At 35.7% G+C, this 20,936-nt stretch overlaps 1 protein-coding gene across 1 annotated transcript in view; it reads right to left on the reverse strand.

The window, feature by feature from the left end:
* The window catches only part of LOC131430662 (uncharacterized), a 301,476-nt gene that overhangs the window by 21,201 nt on the left and 259,339 nt on the right, over positions 1-20,936 (reverse strand). The window contains exons 5-6 of the mRNA XM_058595807.1: positions 4,418-4,672; positions 4,150-4,260 (exon numbers count right to left, since the gene is read on the reverse strand). Of these exons, the coding sequence (XP_058451790.1) occupies positions 4,150-4,260; positions 4,418-4,480 (174 nt within the window). The 5' untranslated portion in view covers positions 4,481-4,672. The remainder of the gene's footprint in view (positions 1-4,149; positions 4,261-4,417; positions 4,673-20,936) is intronic.

Here is a 20,936-nt window from a genome sequence, read left to right on the forward strand (position 1 = left end):
AACTGTTGCTTCGCCCGGTGCTGAGGCTGGATAACACTCATCAAGCCATTTTTTGGTATCGGCAGCACTTTTTTTCATCAAAAAGTAGTGTTTCATCAACACACGAAATTCCTTTTTTTCCATTTTTTTCACAATAACAAAAGTAGCTTCACTCAAAATGCAATATCTCACAAACTAATAATCAGACAGCTGTCAAATTTATACACGTATCTTTTGAAGGTTGGTACTAACTGAAAATGGTATGGATTTGATTCTAGTGGCGCCCTCTCATAGAAACGATACGAACTTTTCAGTCGATCTGTTACAACAAGGCGCGTCTACAGCAACTAACAACGAGCCCAAGACTGCGAATTATAAGGAAAACGAAGAAAAAACGGGAACCAACATCGATACCACCGATGCGGCAATGGATGACGAGACGAGCCTCGAACAAAGTGACCCTCAATCATCGCAAGATAAAAATGGAAGCTCCTCTCCCCTAGAAAAAGGGTGACAACGAGATCCAATGGTAAAAAAAAATATTTTATCTAATAAAAACATGGTTTACAAATAATAGATTACGGATTGAGTTGTGATTAAGACTGAATGCCTCTTTATTTTATCAGTTCCTTAATTTATATCCTATCCTCTCCTAGTCTAGCTAATTAGTTTTCTCTTTTTTTTACAATTGATGAGAATCTAGGGGGGGGGGAGTTAGAACGCGCAGTGTAAGTCGGGTTTAACCAATGGGACTAGTTGTATCGAGTCGGCCATTGTATACTTTGTGAGTAAGAGAGGAAATAAGCTTATTGATGAGAGTGAGCGGGTGTGATACTGAGAGGTGCGGGCGATAGCATGTTGGGTTATTCTCGTGAGTGTCGGTTTGAGTTAGTGTGCGTTCTTGAGTTACTGTTATTCTAGGTCGTGCTGGTATTCAATTGTGGACATGAGGGGCGTCAAGAAGGGGAAGTGACACAGTAGGTCATGTTTATTTTGTGTGTTCGGCGATGATATAGCAATTTGAAACTTGATGCTTCCTTGTTCCTGCAGTCGAAATTTATGTCTACGTCGTTCCTTTCTTTGGGTCAGCGTGAAGTGCAAGTGTTGATATTTTAGTTGCCTTCATGTAGGTAATGTATTTGTTTTATGTAGGTTTCTAGGTTTTCGTGGAATGGTGTTTTTACGGGATTTTGTCAAGTGCGTGTGGTCTGGGGTGTGGGAAAGATTTAGTCTTGAATATTCATATTACATGGTCTGAAATGTGTGAGGAGATTTAACGTTGAATATTCCTATTACATGGTCTGAAATGTGTGAGGAGATTTAGCGTTAAATGCTCATATTACAATGGCTCAATCGGCCACGTAAAGCTTGTACGCAAAATGGCCTAAATAAAAAAACTTTTATTAAAAAAAATCTTTATTGTAATAAAAAAGTTTGGGCAAAACGACGTATAGAAAATAGAACACATAATAAATGTGTTACATGCCACGTCCACAAGTACATGAAATCGTTTCGTAGAATGCCATAACTAACTATTTATTTTACTACACTGATAATTAAATCAATTAAAGCAGTAAATTGAATGACGATATAATACACCCAACTCTTCTTGTATTTATTTCTAAGAATCATAGGAAAAAATATTTCCCATAAAATTATAGGAAACTTATGCACCCTGCTATGTTTTTTCCGGTGATATTCTCTTAATTTACACCCCCAATAGCAAAAATATTGTCTTGTACTGACAAATTTCGTCCTGCACATCTTATGGTCGTGAAAGGGTTAATGTGCTATAACGGTTGAGTACAATCTATATATTTTAAACTATAAGAGATAGAGAGTTTATATATTTGGCAAAGTTATTCGATTTGAGTTTATCTAAAATATTTTAGAAGATTCGAAAAACCTATTTCTTCAAATTAAAAAGTTAGACTTTTTTAGAAGTCACATCATATTACTTTCACTAGCAGCAGTGGTGCTAGATATATTAATAAATGGGCCATTGTTCGGACCTTGTGCCGGTTTTCCTTCAATAACTTTTTCTAAAAACGTCGGATTGTTTTGTGGTCTTCTAGAGTTTTCCTCCTCGATAAATTTTCTACGATTTTTAGAGTTCATAGGTTGATATCCAGCCGATTTTTTTTTGTTAAAAGTGAATTTCTCCATACTAAATCCCATACAAACTTTAAACCTCGGGTGCAAATATATAGTTTCTCCGATCGAGCTAAAATTTTGCATGATGCTTATGGGACCCAAAAGGAACACGAAAAGTTTGGTGGAGCTGATATCAATATTTTGTCCCACCCTAATGGCCACACCTTTAGTTGAGAATGAAGTACTACTCACAAGTGTCATGCTTCAAAATGAAATTTCAACTGATTTTTTGAGCACTCTACGTTAAACTGACGCAACTAGGGTAACAGAGGTATTTTAGGATTGATTTTATTTTGGCCCACTTTGTAAAAATATTCACCAAATGTTGTAATATCTTTGAAAAACCCTTCTGCAATAGGTAACTTAATGTGATTAGCTTCAAATTGATGCAACATGGGATACTCAACGCCGATTAAATCCATAAAGTTATAACAGAATTAAATGGTAATATTAAAAAATTTATCCTTGCTATAAAGTTTGTTAGGTGCTGCAGCTTTGTTGGTTGCGTCCATACTTTCTAGGAAAGTCTTTATGAAGTGGCCAAAATACTTCTGTTACCCTATTTGGAACAGGATTCAAACGAAGCGTGTATGGTTGAGAAACAGTACCGATTCCATTTAGCGTATTGTCAAACATTCGATTGAAGTGTATATGTTTTAGAATACTGCGCAGTTCGGGAAATTGGTTTCATGGAGCTTTTCTCGTAGGATTTAATTGTAGTAAAAATGTTCGTAGTTAACAAAGGAAGCTTTATAAAGTCACCCGAGAATACGTTTTGAATAAGAGGTAGCATGCTTGAATTTCTGTAGTAAATGCTACGTGTGGATCACGTTCCTATCAAAACATGCTACAAACTGTAATATTTACGACAAGTTTTCGGTATGTAGCTCTAGAGGTTGCTACTCGTGTGTTTGTTGATAAAGTGAAGTACAGAAATTAAAAAAGTGGCATTTTTACAGATGTAAGTACGTCTGTGTCGATACGGTATGCAGTAAATGCTTAAATTCGGAAGTAACATTAACTACATGTTCGAACTTGTTTTTTATTAATTCCAAACCGCGTTATACTCTGTGGACTTTGTTTTTGAGAAGATACTACAAACAATAGACTTTACTACATTTTATTCATACGGCCTATTGGGTCTTTTAAGAGGACTATGACTCTAAGTCTAGTAGCCGCCTCTGTCACATCTGGAAGGATGATAATGACATCGCCCTCTTGGACTTGCCCTCTCAATCTACCGACTTAAGCCATGTCTAATACCGTCATCATTTTCATTTGCACGTACACTTCTCTGGATTTTATTTACTTCCAGTACCATTTAAAGTTAGAAAAAAATGATGACGTGATGTTAAGAACCTCACGCTGCAAAACCAACTATTCTTATCAAAATCGATATCTCCTTGAACATCATTATTGTACTCATTTCATCATTACTATTTAAATGACGGAGCAAAATTCTGTGATCGCATTCATAAATATAGAAGACGTGTTTATTGAGATTGGGTTTTCACCGGAAGTGAAGATAATGAAATTAAACGCAATCTTTCGTTATTAATGAGTAGCTCAGCAGGAACGATTGACTTTTCGAATGAACTGAACACGTTCATATCGTGCTGACACCGGAAGTTTCTTTGTTCACGACAGACGGTAAAACGTGTTTTGCATTCAGACTATGCGAACGATTTAATTCAAACCATCCTCCCGAAGCTGAACGCATATGAATTTCACCATCAATCATGCCAATGCTGCTGCCTTTCAAGAAGCGGCATCCCGTCGTCAAGCTCCGCACTCATCAGCCGTGATAAGCCAATTTAATCCAGTCTTAGTGGCATAATCAAGTGCCTTTGTCGGCAGGTTGCCAACACCATTATCCCTGGTGCTAATTTAATGAATATGGGTAACAAAATCGTCCATTGCCAGGGTGAGCCCAGGAATGGCAGTGAACGGCGGAAGGTGGAAATTTGTTCGCACAGTTATTTGATAAGCATGATAAAATCTGCAACAATTCCTTACCTGCAATGCGAAAGCTTTCTTCCATGCCATGATCTGCTCGGACTGATTCCGACATCGGGACCTTAGCTCGTTGATAATCAGATGCGCATTTTTCATGTCCTTGGGTTCTTCCTGTCAACGATAAGCAGTACAAAATCGACATTAGAATCGAGTGATTTTAGCAGGGATTAAAACAGCATTAGCAAGGAATAATTCATGCTTCAAGTGGGTACATCTGAGAGTTTTTCTTTTGTGTTTTGTTAACTTGTCTGGGTTGTTCAAAACCTACCTCATCATTATCCCCGTCGCTGTGCTGTTCATTTGATTCCTTTTTCAACGTGGTCGTTGGCATTGCTGATGAATTATTTGCTGCACTCCAAGCAGCCTTCTAGCTGCCTTTGCCGAGTGGTCCTCAAGAGGTATTCAAAATATTACTCCTCTAATGGGTGTTCTACTTCAACGAATTAAATAAACTCGTTGTTTGAAGTTGGCGGTATCTTTCCACCGCTGGTTCCGTCGTGTTCCATCCGTTCAAGTGTCGCTCCTGTACGTGAAAAAAAAAGTACGAAAGAAAAATGGAAAATTTTTACTAGGAACGCTCGTTTGGGGAAATGCAAATGTCTCAAATCCCGCCGAGGATAAATGTCCGGATCTCCGATTCGCACGTCTGATCATCGGTTCTACAGAAAGGTGGTGGTTTCGAGAATGGAGTTTAAGCTCACGACACACCTCTCTGGAAAGTACTCGTTGAATATTTCATTTGATTTAGGGTCGATTTAATCAGCCTTTTTCTCGATAAGGGACAAATTCGTCAACAGAATAAAAATACCACTCAGCTTCCAAGCACGGTGATGTGGGTTACACACTTCAGAAACGAAATTCTGCTGCGAAAGGTGTTTGTTGAGTTGTTAACATTAATCTAGAGCCAGCGAGATGAAAAAGTTTCGTTTCTAGGAAGCACGGATCACGAAGTGTTTAAAACATCCTTTCCGGCTATCATGATTCAACACAGAGGTTTTCTTCTTTTTTTCTTCTTCATCACTTGAGCAAGATGATTTCTGATTGAAGGTATAGCAAAATCTCACCCAAATTTTCCAGCTCCTTGAAGCTATCAAGAATCCTAAATATTTCATTCGCTGCGCTGTGACAGCTGCCAGCTGCGGAATGCCCGGAGGGCTGAAAGAAAATAAACGTTTTGTCACACACATTCACTCCCCCGAGCATCAAAGAAGGTATGCCCCACATAATTGTTGCCACGATGTTATGCCCCGCCATGTATCTTCCACAATTTTTCCCTGATTCAGGTCGATAAGTGGTCGCGGGCTATGAACCATCGTCCCGACTGGCATGGCGCAACCTTCAATCCGATGCCGACGGGAAAGAGGGAGGTGGTGGATAGACAACTTCCCTGGGGGCTTTTGTTTGCGAATTTTATTACAGGATGCTTTTTGCCGAAACTCCCTAAAGCTTTACCATTGCTTTTTTTTTCTTCTTCCTTAAAAGAACGAAGGGATCACCGAGCGAGCAGCAAAAGGGAAAGCAATCATCGCCGGTACCTTTGCCTTTATCGTTCGACATGTTCTCGTTTTCCGGGGTGTGGGTCGAGTTCTATTCTCGCAGTGCGGAAACTTTTTTCCAACCGAAAAATACTGCTTGTTACTGTTACGGTTTAGCTCAAAGGATCACTTAGCATTAGGAGATTCTATTTATTTCTACAGGATAGCTTGATTGAGGTTAAAAGAGGAATTGCTTCCCATGCTATCGAAATGACGTTGAAATGAGAATTACAGTTACGATAGCGGTGCTTCACTATTTTTCAGAGCACAAAGCTAACTTTGAACTAAAAAAAAATCAATTTCTTTTAAAGTTTTATTCCCCAATAAGAGAATCTCACACTATGGATGCTTGAATTTAACAAAGTACTATGCGTTTTCATCAATTATATTCACGAAGGATCCTACCGATTCAACACACAAATACATCGTTGTCAGAGAAATGGATAAGAAGCCATCGGATGTCACATACTTCGATTTGGATGAAATTTTTCATACGTTTCCAGTATAGCATAGCATTTGTTTTACACAGATGGAGAGACCAATTCGATTCAAGACTGGTTGTTAAAAGTGGCGCATGCTATGCTCTTTCCTTCAATCAGTGTAACTAAAAATCAGTTAATGCTTAAAATGGTATACACTAAAAAAAACCTGTTTTAATTCACCTAGTGGTGTAATGATGCCTTTCTCAAATTACTTATATTTTCAAAAATATCACCAGAAGATTTTGTGAAGAATTTTTTTTCAATCTTGAATAAAATAAGAAACTTTCTTTGGTATAAACTAACAGACACTTTTCAAATTCTAAACAGTCGCAATAAATGACTAAACACTCTTTACCCTATAGTTCTGGAACCGGGAATCGGACCCGGATGAAATTAAACAGCAACCTATGAGACTGTAGGAACTTTTATTTGAGTCTGTTTGTGGAAATCGATCAAATCTCTAATCGATCTAAGAAAATAGAGTGAGCCGTGTATTCCACTTTTTGACCACTACTTCTGGTACTTTTAGAACCAGGAACTTGGAACCAGTATAGCCAAAGTCGGTTCGTTTAGTAAGTAACTAATATAGTCTACGAATTGAATCAGTTTTAGCCAAATCTAGAAGCATTTTACCCTTCGTCGCTCTAAATGACGGTGTGAAATCCAATAGCAACCTACAGGACTACGAGATTTTTTTTATGAGTCACATTACTTGACACATACTCACACACAGACACATACATTGCTCAGCTCGATGAACTGTGTCGAATTATATAGAACATATTATATAAACTTTCTATATAAGAAAGCCAATAAGTGCACTTTGATTGAAAAGCATCGTTATCATGATCTAACACTAACAAGTAGATACAAATTGAATAAAAGGATTAGAAATTTACATATTTTTCTCCTGAAAAACCGTCACGTACCAGTTTTGCATCGTCATTTTTTTCGATTATAGAGATTTTAACATTGTTGTCATTCACCTCTTCGGGCCAGAAAAGTTTTCTGACCCTATGTGCGCGGGGTTGGGAATCGAACCCAGGTGGGCAGCGTGAAAGGCATCGACTTACCCATAACGCTACCCAAGTAACAATTCGAATGCCTTATGATTTTGATTATAATTTATAGGAGTTTTGTAATTGCTTTTTCAATCACTACCTGTTTTATGACAACTACAATAAGTGTCTCTTTCGAGAAGTAATATCATAGTTTTTAAAGCTTCTTTAAAACCCTTTACCTAGACTAACAACTTGGATGAAATTAAACAATTTGCACTAGAATAAAACCATGCAAACCCTCTTAATATTGCTTTCAAACATTTTCTTTAAAACATTATTATCAGTTAAATTCTTTCATAAATCTAGTCTTGTGTGTGTGCGTGTTCATTGGGTGACAGTTTCACTCAGAGCAATTTTGAGGGTTCTGAAGTACATTTATGACATATTTGTTGTGGCCTATTTGATTTATTGCATCTTACGTTAAGTGTAATTTGCATTAAAGGAAATTTCATGGCCGCCATTATGATGTTTTTGCCGTAGCTTTTATTGACATCAAATAAACTTCGAAATGCAAAAAAGAAGGAAATATGATGGACTTTCATGATTCATTTTCAGGACGTATGCACAAGTTTTAAAGCCACGAAATAGATTTATACAAAAATGACGATGAATCACAGAAAATAATGTTCATAAATTATGGAGACTCTCGCAAAAACCGCATTTATTTCAAGGCGATTAGTTATAATTCATATTTTTATTCATACATTCACGATAAAAATAAAAGCGCATGAAATTTCTACGTTCGGAAAAAGCCTCAAGCTCGTAAATAAAATTTAATAAATTCTTACTGATTGCATTCAAAGCAGACATGACAAACACATAGTCAAGAAAAATATGATCAAAACGACAGTTTATTCATAGCGAAATTCATTCGATCCGAATAAATTTAATGTTGATCGTAAAGCTGGTTTCAAAATTTTCTTGAATTTGGAGTTTTAACGCAGGTTTATGCTGATTCTTCACTTTGCTTTATAAACCTTATAAAGAATGGTCCACTTGGCAGGAACATGCTCTTATAGAGGTTTTCAGTAGGCTTTCGTGGAGTTTAAAGTTTTAATGCAAGATTTATTATGCAGCATTGAAGACAGTTACAAGTATTTATTAAAATTAAAAATGTTACTTGGGTATACCCGTTCCCCTGCATCGTCATTTTGAATTTGAATGTTATGACACTCCTCGCCCTAAAACTTCGGAACCGGAACCGTTGGATCGGGATGAAATTGCACAGGCTGTTTAAAGACAATGAGAACCTAAATTTGAATCATGAATCATGAAAAACGGCCTAACCGTTGCTGAGAAATCGACGGGAGTTCCGTTTTTGGAGATTTTCTTCACTATTATGGGTGCTTTCGGAAGCGGAAACCGGGGACTAGTTTCAAAGTAGTTTTATAAATTCACTAACTAATAAGATCCGTCAACTAGATCAATTTAACAGTAAGTTTTATGAAAATGTGCACCTCGTTTTGCCATCGCTAGTGAAAAAATACTCATTTTTTACTAATCGCACTGTAATACCGGAACCGGAAGTCGGATCTGTATCAACTTTTCGGGGACTTTTTGAAGAATTGCAAGACCTTTTATTTGCTTCTTTGTTTGTGAAAATTGGGTAAGAAATTTCCGAGAAAATTGATTGCATATTTTTTCATAAATTTTCACTTATTTCCTTGTAATTCCGGAACCGGAAGTCGGATCCATATGAAACTCAGAAACTTTGTATGGGACCTCAAGATCTTTCATTTGAATCCAAGTTTGTGAAAATCGGTTCAGCCATCTCTGAGAAATTGAGTGACATTATTTGTCACACACACATACATACATACACACATACACACACACACACAGACATTTTGTGATCTCGACGAACTGAGTCTGAAAGAAATTACAGCAAACAATATTATAATTTTCTGCACTATTTTCATTGCAAACCTTGAAACAAATTTTCGACGTTTATTAGATTAGTGCCTACATTTGAGTACTTTGAATTTTATGGTTGTATATCTCGAGAACATTTGCTCCTAGAAGAAAGCTTATAACGAGCGAATGTGTTGTCCTTGAGCTGTAGAAGAATATTTCAGTGTTTAAATGCTATATGAATTTAATATGAATATCACATTATTTTCCATACAGATTTTAATTGAAACGCGGTTGACCGAATCAAGTGTTTGCACATACATTTGTGCTGTAGTCGGTTCAGCTCGACGAACCGAGCAAATGTCTGTGTGTGTCTGTATGTGTGTACAGAATAAAGAGGCGTAGATCTCAAAGATGGCTGAACCGATTTTGATCGAACTAGTTGCAAATGAAAGCGTCTTTTCATCAGTCAGAACGCTATTGTTTTTGTTCTTTGATCAACCAAGTTATACCAAGTTATATTTTTTGATAATATCTGTCACAATTCACCTCAAAAACAAAACAGATTCCAATATTTTGAAATCTCGTTGTAATACCTTTCAAACAAGCATTAGTATGCAATCACTAAAAAAAAGATACTTCAGAATAGATCCTCATATACCATTCGAATTAGTTCTCCGAAGTTAGCTAATGTCAGTTTGTAGATGTGTGTACAATATACGTAGTCACTTTTCTCGGAATTGGTTATACGAATTCTCACAAACTTATACCGTTTTCGTTTTAGAACCTAAACGCGAGCGACTCTGACCCCGAATAAAACGAACACTTGGTACGCGCCCTAAACAACAACTCATAAAAAAAGAAAAAATAAACAAACTTGCATGGACACGTGGTGCGACCCGAGAAAATTTTCAGAGCGAAACTACGCGATTGGAGTCCCATCTAGAGTGACCCCAGGATGCTAAAACAAACTCATCAAAAGTTGTTTTGGCGACTCTGGGTCAGCTCTCGGGCAACTCTGATCAATAAACGAAAACGGTATTAGATTCAAATGAAAGATATCTTAATCCTAGCCCCTGCTATTGAATTTCATGTGCATGAAACTTCTAAATTTTTTCAGAGACCGCTTAACCGGTTAAAATCAAATGAAAATCCAATGTATTCCTTTCGAATTTTATCCGGATCCGGTTTTGGGTTCTGGAGTGAAGGTTTAAAATGCGCGAAAATATTAAAAAAAGTAAACTAGAAATCTCAGAAATAGCTGCACCGATTTGAATCAAGCTCCACTGTGGCCACTAGCGCTCAAGTGAATGTTTTTGATATCGGATGTTTACTTTTTGAGTTATACGAAGTTTTATCTAAAAATTTTCAGTTTGTTGACAATATCTGTCACAATAGTCCTTGTAATCCAAAATATGCTTCGAGACATAGACATACTAACGTATCGCCAATTTTTGGTTCACCAAATGATCAACTTAGCCTGAGCCCTTTCTTTTTTAAACCTTGACAGGTCGTAGTTACCAAAAAATACACTCACTGGCAACATTATTTGATGTTGCTATGGTAATATTTCTTTGTTTAGAGATCCATAATAAATAAAAAGTCACTATCAAATTATCTCAAAGAATTAGATGTTAGTCGTTGTCAAGCATAGAACTTGGATTGTTTTCTTGAACGATCGACGAAAGAATAAAAGTTACCATAATCATATTTGCACGATTTTATATGAACTTTGTGATAGTCCATACGAATGTGTGTCTTCTTTTTCTTTTAAAACCGCCAATATCAGATATTGACTGGTAGGATTGCGTTGTCTCATTCTATTTTTTCTTAGTTTTTTACTCTTATAAGTTTATGGCTTTGTGTTCTGAAAGCGTTGAAACTCATACTTCATAAACGAACCTTTTCGCTAATAAGTCTGATGAAATATGCAAGGTAAAAAGGGCTTTGTTGCCAATTGAGCTCAATAATGTTGATCATCTCGAGTTTAAATGATGATTTCAATGATGCTGACTGTTTTGGATTGGTTAAAACCATTTCACTACGGTGTAATTTGGTACATGAGCGTATGTTCGGGATATTTGTATACACTTTTATCCAGTTTACGTTCAACGTTCAACTGAGTCAGGCATGAATAAACCCGCACAAAAAAGCTGTTCACGTCTACTGTAGAGTTCCGGCAACTCATTGGCAAGAAATTAATCGACCTGAACACCAGACGATCAACGAATTTACCACCAGTGATAAAAAGTACAGTCACCATATTCGGATGTAATAAACTTACGAAAACTATAATTTTTTCAAATTCTAGATGGAAAACATTGGGTTTAATTACGTTTTGTATTATTAGATGAGAGCTATGACTTTGTGTTCCGGTTTATTCTATTGCAGATATGCTGTTTTAAAGTACCCCTAAACAATTTTCTTCGACATTTCAATTAAACCCCGGATCTCAAACATCTCAAGATTTGAGTTATTCGAGTTTATGGAGAATTATGGACACTCCAGTCTTCATTATTCAAATATATTATTATAATAAACAGTATCCATGGAGAATTGATTTTCAGCATTCAGCGTTGCTAGTTCTACAGAAATTTCATCAAACTACACTGTCACTCTGACAGTGTACGATGACCGGTGTACCGCATAGTACAAAACGTGTCCACGAAATATCATCAGAGCATTCCGTATTATAATTTCTATTTGATGATAATGCGATGGTTGCAAGCAAAGTGAAACACGAATATGCAATGTTGTATGCAACCTTATTCATGACATTTTTCATCGTTTCTATTTCAGCTCGGTTCGGTTTTGGCAACAACACATCAAATGAAATGTTTTACAATCCCTTATGTGAGTTTAACTGACTTCGGTTACACAGATTTCCGAATTCCGGCACCAAAAGCTTCGGGAATAGGTCAATCGTTTTTTCAAAGAAGATCACAATATCGAATTTTATTAACAAAAAATCCATTTAAAAGACGAATGGCGAACTTCGGTTGCTGCGATTTCTAACTGAGTGACATTAAGGTGACCGTGGACAGAAGCCAAGGAAAATAAATGTAAAAGTTTTGGTGAAACAATACTTTTTCATATAATAATAGTATTTGTGAATAGAGAAAAATGAAATAACAATATTTGTGTGCTGAAAGGAATACAGGTGCAAGAACAAAATGTAAACATTGAAATTATTCAAATCACCTAGCAGAACAGAGTGGATTTATCTCATATTCATGCTCATTCTGGAGTTAACAAATTGCAATCATGCCACTAAAAGAATATAATGATTGTGCCAAAGAAGATAGTTTAGTGTTTGCCTTAGCTTGGTTCTTGGCATTTTTCTTACATTACAAAGTAAAAAGGAAGCTGTTACATTGATGGATTAAGTATAGTAACACGAAATCAGAACAAACTCTGTTGCAATAGCTTTTTATATAAATTTTATTTTTTGAATATGAAGCTCCTATATTCAAAAAATACAAACCAACAAATTTTACATTTTCCATTTTGTCGACAACATCATCGTTTTAGGATAGGAAAGCAACCTTATCCAGAGAACAGTCAGGTGGCACTTGACGAAAGGGCTTGATGACAAATCGGCTATTTGCTCTGAAAAGATTTGTCATGCACATTTGAAGATGTAATTTCATATATTGACGAAAATATTTTAGAACTTTACCTATTGATACCAAATCATTGGATCCAGTACAGTTTCTAAATTCCGTGGTATTGTTTTGAACCGGCACTTCTGCAGTTCTTCCACTGTTTGAACTAATGAGTCCTGCACATACTCACTAACCAAAACACACTCTATCAACGTAGACATTTTGAAAAGATTGCAATACTTGAACTGTTTGTTTATTTTTTGCATTCCATAGTGACGATAAATAAGACAACAGGGTTGCGGATAACTTGGAGGGGAAGCAATTTTTGAAATGGAAATAAGGGAAATGTTATCGTTTTTTTTAATATTTCAATTTTAGATGGTGACGTACGAAAGTAGTTTTGATCCGAAAATTTAATTATTTTAATTAGCGACTAATTGAAAATAATGCAATTTTTAGTGCATTGTAAGGTTTTTTTTCTCTAAATATGTATGGCATCACTGCCAATATAAAAGGGTGGTATTACCAATACTAAAGCAGGCCGGCAAACTTTTTATCGTGGATTTTTGTAAAATTTTCAAAACCAGAACTGTGAGTTATTCAAAGGTTTTATGATGAATGTTTAGATCAGAGGATAAGTTTACCGGTGAAGAACAACTCAAAAGTGTTTCATAAAACTTACTCATGTTACAGAGCTATAAACAGCAGTTGAAATCTTGAGGTAAGCGAAAAATAATAACATTCTAAGAAGAAATGAAGGTTCTAATGAAGGTCCGAAAAAGTTTTGCACAAATCGTTCTTCAGAGTTGATAGTTTATCGTAAACATATATCAATACGATGAGTGATTATGTCACCAAATTGCAGTAGCAATTCTACGCAACATACTTACTCCTACGCGTAGAAAAAATGTGTTTTATGGTTTGTTTACATCCAGATCACGGTAAAATAGCGGAAGGTGGAGTGGGAGGGTAGGTGGTTTCTTGGTTGCCATTTGTGGCTCGCTTCCATGGTCACCTTAAGAATCCTTTCAGGTCGGGGTTCGAACAAACAACATGCGGCTTTCCAAACCAGCGCAGCGACTTACATTTTGAGCTATCGACCGACACTAATGGTAATAATATTTTGCATCAGCGCGATCGACTAAAACCGGTGGCGTTAGCTAAATTACACTTAGGAAAATCGTGTTAATTTACATATATTTAACAAATTATACTGCTTTCGCGAACGAGATGTTGGTAGAGAAAAGGAAGGACGGTGCACACTCATACGGTGAATCCGGTCGTTGTGCTCCTAAGGTAGTTACTTTAGGAAACCACGTTTTTCCAACTGGGTGCCACTCGTATTCCAAATTTATTACACTTATCAACATGAACTAAACGGCATTTTATTCTTTCTGTCTGTGATCAGTAATTGAACCAGAAGCATGTATTGTTATTTGAAAAAGTTTTGAACAATTAAAAGTGCAAAAAACGGATCGAAAATTTAAAAAAAGTCAACCGTTTGCAAATTTTAATTTTTTTGTTGTTTTGACTATATTTTCCTAAAACCAAACTGTCGACGGCGGCGGCGATGTGGCTTGGCGGCGCAGAGGTCTACTTGAAAGTAGAATATTGTTCGGAATAATAGTGCATACATCACAAGAGTCAACACTAAACTTAGTTTATTGTAGTTGATATACAACATGAATCTGTCCACAATACAGTCGAGAGCCACAATGTGTCTGAAGAAGCGTGGGTCGAATTCAAAACCCCCCACTCGTTGTAGTAAACACTCCGGAGATCTTGCTCTGTAGGACACATTTAACTTTTCCCAGATATGGCTTCATATTCAAATCCCAAGCGTATTCATTATCCTACAGCCTGCAGCACCGAACAATACAATGAAAAGCATTCAAAGAGTGATGAAGAAAAAATGCCGAAAACAGAGATGTGGATTTTCAATTGCGCTCGGTTGGATTCAGACCCGATGAAAAATGCTCGGTGTTGTGCCATTTTAAGTTTTATTGTATCCCATTGGAAAAAGGGGAACCATTTATTATCGCAAAGCTTCCCGGAAAGTAATATTTCGTTTGCTTTCGATCACGCGTGATTGAGCTTGCCGAAAGACATTTTCAAAAGTCTTTAAATTTGATATTAATTTTCAACTATTTTTTTAGTATATGCCAGAAATTCATGAGGGCATAAATTCATCGAGGTATTCGACTGGAAGCTACCAGAATACAGTGCCAATTTGTGAAAAGGTTTTTTCTTCGCTTGCAACTTAAAACGAAGCCTCAGATCAAATTGCAATAAATATTCTGTCACTACAGGTAACGAAAAGACGACTCGTACTTCACCGTTCGCAAACAGCTGGTGAGCAAATTTGCAATAAATTCACCTAGCAAGGATAGTAAATTTGGTTGTCATTTCCTTCCGAGAAAGATTTTGTGAAATTTATGTTTCCTGTGTCCCGTTCCTGTTTCCGCATCCAAGTCTTGGAATGCGAATCAGAATATACGACTAAACTGAATTGCTAGAGATGCAAAATTCAATTTCTATTTGTAAAGTGGTTTATTGAAACACTCACTCTTAGTTGTGCTTAGGAAAAGCACAAACCACCTGATGCGTACATTACGGTGTATGGAAATCCTGTCGGTATGCTTTTCTGAACAATAAAACCTGACTGTAAATATATCTTCCAACACGAAGCTGGAGGATGCTGCATGGTCATAAAAAGAATACTGCTACATGGGCTCACATATGAGATAACATTTACATTTTATACAACCACTATTAACATGTCGTTAACATTTTTATAGCTTCTGAAACTTATTAAATTATTTTAGGTCGTCAAATGATAAGACACTTCTCTCAAGTTTGCATCCTATATGTCACCCTTGAATCTGTTACCGACTCTCTGTTCGGAGATCGGTGTCGACTTGATGCTATCGCTACGTGAGCAGATGCAAATGAGTCAACTTCGACCGATGATGAACATTCGTTCCCACCACGCACGGATAGTTTCTGGAAAAGGCTCCAACGGGTGGATCTAATACTCGCACGGAATAACTGACTTGTAACTTATCTTGAGAACTCAATAATTTTCCTAATATACTGAATAACTTCACGGGCAAAATTCCGATTCAAGAAATGAACAAAACGAGTAATGATTTGAGGAAAATAGTATATTTTCATTTTATGATAATGCACCATGATTAAAAGTTTTCGGATCATGATCCATTTGGACTGATTTCGTTGAAATTTACCGTAACGCATTTGACGTTGTTGGGTATAACTTCAGGCGTGTTTCTGCTACGATGGTAATCTTTGCAACATAAATTCAGGCGCTATGTTTTAAAATATGAAGATTTTAAATATGAATTAAATGGAATGGTGTGAAAGTGTGTGGCGTATTGTTTATACGATTTCAACTAATGTCTCAAATAATCTACATTTGAATAGCAAAACAGTGAAAAGCACAACGAATTTCTTTTAATCTGAAGCATCAACAATTTAAATATGTTTTTGAACAACCACGACACCTAAAATAACGTGTTTACTTGCGTTCATTGCTCCATATTTGATTTTTTGTTTCAGAATTTGGAAAACATAAACGAACTGCATGAAAATACACGTGTGAATCAAACCTCTTAAAAATACTCTATGTTGAAGTCTTGCAAATACCGCGGATCAATTTTTTCTTTTTCGTTTTCAAAACATGGTTTGCAAAATCGTCTTATTTGAAATATTTAGGTGAATCAATACAGCTTGTGGTCTTATATCTATGAAACAAATAATCACACTGGTTGAACAAAAATATCTAATTTTCATTAGATGGTGCTCCTAATTTACAGTCGAAATTATTTTTCGGTTTACGTTATATCTCGGAATATAATTTCAACAAGAACAGTCACATCGAATATGTAAGAATATGATGTCAATTTTCGGTTCATTATCTTTATGTTGTCAATTCTCTGTCAGCCGGTGGGTAAACCAACACAATTATAAAATGAATATGCCTCAGGATCAAGTGAAAATTTTCAGTTGCTCATGCTATTCAATGTCTGCTTTTTGTCTTACCATTAATATATTAAACAATCCATCATATCACTTGAGGCAGAGGGTTCAAAGTGATATCCGGATAGAAAATTGGAGTTACAAGCTTTAAAAGAAATACATTCCTCAAGTAACACACTTTCGTACCATGATTAATTTTCATGGGAGAGGACTTTTTGCTTATGGTTTCATGAGAAGTTGAAATGATTGGTTTCATGATTTTCTAATCATGACAGCCGTAACGGATTTCTTTCCGTGTTATCATTACAACTTTGTGAAAGGTTGTTACACTTATAGTAAATTCTTTCTTGGATGAAGCCGTTCTTGAAAAATTGAGACCAAGAATTCTAAGAAGTTATCATTAAATCGTGTCGTTTTTCATTAAATTAGAAAATAAATTGAACCAAAATAGCATGTTGAACTTTCTCGTTTCATTTTTATTTTGAACCCAGCTACTAAAACTATCGATTGATGCTAACTTTAACTCTGTTTAAACATGATATGATTTTGAAGAGTTATAATTTTGCCCACAGTTACTCTTCTCCTTGATGTAGCCGCGGATATTTAGATATCCGGGGGTGCGTAAATTAAATAAAATATCGCGTTATTAAAAAAAGGTTCTTCCAATTTCATTTGATTTTATTGCAAATAACATGAAGAATCCTACTACGTCCTATGCTTTCTCGCCTGAGGACCTTCTGAGTATGTTTTGAGACTATGGAAATGCTCAAGAAATGTTCCAAAATCCAAGAACTACTTGGAGTATTGTCCTCAGGGTATACACTGTGTCACAGCAAGGACTACAACGGCTAATACGGCTAATTTTGTTTGTGGTTCATACTTTTAGAGTAACACATTTCTTACTTGTCTATTTATAGCTGTTCCAGGTGGGTTCCCAGTCGTCGAGCATTCAGCAGATCGAGAACGATAAGTTCGTTAATGCACTTTGTTACACTGGTAGATCTTAAGGCCTAAACACCAGGAAGTTTTCGGATGAATCATCGGTTACGTTGGTAGACCAAACTCTGCGTGAACAATCGCTCCTCAGAAATCGAATCCTCGCTTTGAGACAGTGTTTGACAGAGCGCTGAACGAAACCGGTACTGTTTCTCAACCAGGAACGCTTCACTCGTACCCACACCCAAACAATGTCTTCATCCAAGAAAATCGTTCGATCAGCTGAGGTATTTTGTCGTGAATACGACTTACTTTACTATGGGGTGCCTTTTCAAAATTTACCCTCTGAGAGAGTGATAAGTTTTTGATCGTGAATATTTGTTGTTGTATCTAACAAATCAACATAATTTTTGCTACATGCCATCGGAAATATGATCACAATTTTATGATAAAATTTTCAATTGTGTGACATAATCTCAAATAATTCAGAAGTAAACTTTTCTGAAATGTTTAGTATAAACGAGTATCAAAGAGGATAATTCATAAGGCGCGTTTTCCTTTCTCGTATCTTGAAAGCTCATAGCTCAGGAATCTGTGAAAAGATTTATTTTTCAACTTAAACGTTTGTAGCAAAAGCATTGGAGTATTTCAATAGTACACTATTGAAAAACCTGTCTCATTTGACTCATGTCAACACCAGCCAATCAGAACGCGTTCTGAGGAAGAGAACAAAATATCTGCTGCTGTACAACAAATACGTTCGAGAAAAAATGTTCCGAACAGTGTTTAATATCGTAGTGAGTTCCACAATTTGGTCCTTCTGAAAGGCAGGAATGAATCCCTACAGCATCCTGATAGTTTTTTTCAATGAAATGCAAATCCGAAATGAAATAACCGAAATTAAAATTCTATATCCTGCTTTTTTTGCTGTTAGGACCGCCCATAAGTGAAAATGCTACAAACGACATCACGTAAAAAGAAACCTCTTAACAAAAATTGGATCAGTTTGGATTCTATCGCCACTGCGAGCAGATGTATTTTGGGTCGTTTGCAAAGCTAATTTCGCTTCCGACAAGAGCGATTACGTCACAGCTGCCAGTTGTTTGCACTGTGAAAAAACAACGAAAAGTGACAACGATGGAGAGCATCACACAAAATCAGCCGTTCTGAACGTTTTCTTAAGAACTATTAGGATTTCTTGCTCGCAAATCGAAGGTAAATATCCTCTGTATAGTGCAAATCTAGAACTGTTTGATTTGATTTGTGCACTTTTCGCTGTGTGAAATTCACAGTAATCGAGATCAAGTGAAGCCTTCTTTGTTTTTGCGAAAATAAATTCGGTTTTCGTATTCAAACTACTAAATTCGGTTTTCGTATTCAAAACTACTTAAAGGGGCCGATACGACGAACGACCAAAATTAGGTTAAAGCGGGGTATATATAAACGATATGAAAAAACTTGAAGGGTTTCAACGATAAGTTGCACTTATTAGCTATTCATATAACGCTCAATTACTTTTTGAAATCTGCTATGTTTCAAACAGTATCAGACACAGGGTTTTTTTTTGAAAAAAGCTTTAAAAATTAATGTTTCATTCATGTCTATTCATGTTAACTTGAATATGTTATGTGTATTAGACCGCAGAGAACTTTTTGGTTGTTGTCGCTCATTTGAATCAAGATGTAAAAAAATGAAATTATAGTGATCTATACCTTCAAAATGGAACTGGTATCGATCGATTTTCACGAACTTAGATTCAAAGTTTAAATGGTGCGTTTGAATTGGTGTAGCAAAATCCTGCACTCCTGTTACTTCTGTGTACGATATTCAAGCTAAATAGGGTAATATTAGTCAGCTGCATGGCACGCATAAAGATTGGACATATTTTTCGGATTATTATAATTATTATTCATCGCAGCATGTATTAGCTGATTTATTGATGATATTACTCCACTACGACGGTATTGCTGAATAAATTTCAAATACATCACAACGCATGGAATTTCGATGAGACCGACGAAATAAACTCACCCAACGAGCCCAAAATTATTTATATCGGATAATCCATATCCGATAAAATTGATATTCAGCTTTGACGTTTACATCACTTATACCATTATATCACCGGAGTGACAGGCATTTGAACTTCAAACTTGTTTAATGAACACAGAGTAGCATTAAAACGAGCCTATCTCTGTTGAAATGTTGATTCCGAATCAGACAGTAATACTGATAACGATGAAGACATTTTTGAATTCTAAGTAAAACCAAAATTTATCTTATCAAAAATTTGTTTCAAAATTTATTATAAAATCTACAATAAATATGTAATATGAAAAGATAATGCTGAATATTTTTATTTACTGTGAATTAAAAAAATTGCTAATTTCCACCCCTGGTTTGTATGTATTTCATTAAAATATCAGTTTGTTTAAAAAAATGTTCCAAACAAAATGATATTTATCTTTTGAATTTTCGCTCAACGACTGCGACGAAAACTACGTTTGCGTTTTGCAACAATGGTCATTTTTATAAGATTGTAAATTGCCCCTTAAGGTGTACGTAGATTAACGACTACTTTGATGAAACCTTTGACAAAAACATGTATAATGATATTTAAAAATTATATTTTTAAATATAATTCGGAAGTTCAAAAAATTCATTGAAAAATGTTATGATGGGAAAACTTTATTTTGGGGGTCCCCAATAAACAATGCATCATATTTCGACACCAATGCATTTTAAAGTGTTCATGTCTTCGGCATGCTTTCTTATTTGCACATGATCTATATTTTTTTTAACGACATAAATTCTCTATCTACTATTGTATGCAAAATATATTATTTTTAATCACTTGTAGGTGGATTATTGACTACTTTAATTATATTAAAAAAAGCTTATTTCAAACTATATAATGTTTATTTTAACCAGAAGTTTGGTTTTAGTAATGAAATTTGCTATTGGTTTGCAAATCACTTCTACAATGGGTAGGCTGTGTAAAACAGCCGTTCTACTTGAGTAGATTTTTTTTTACACTGCAATGTTTCCTCCTGGTTCTGGTATGTAACTAATGCCCTTTGTGGATGTGTTGTGTCTCGTCCCAAATCGACAAACGAAGGTATTGAATTAGCAATACTCATTCGTTGAACTTTCCAATTTTGCGTTAATCGTATGATCATAATAAAAAACATGAATAACAAATATTCTATCATCTAGCTTATGATTCAGAATAATTTACAAAAATAACACCATAATAAAGGGCAGAGTTGTGAGTGAACATCATGTAATGAAACTGTTATGTACTAATAATAATACTACTCT

Source organism: Malaya genurostris, chromosome 2, assembly GCF_030247185.1.
Source record: "Malaya genurostris strain Urasoe2022 chromosome 2, Malgen_1.1, whole genome shotgun sequence".
In the NCBI taxonomy this organism is placed as follows: domain Eukaryota; kingdom Metazoa; phylum Arthropoda; class Insecta; order Diptera; family Culicidae; genus Malaya; species Malaya genurostris.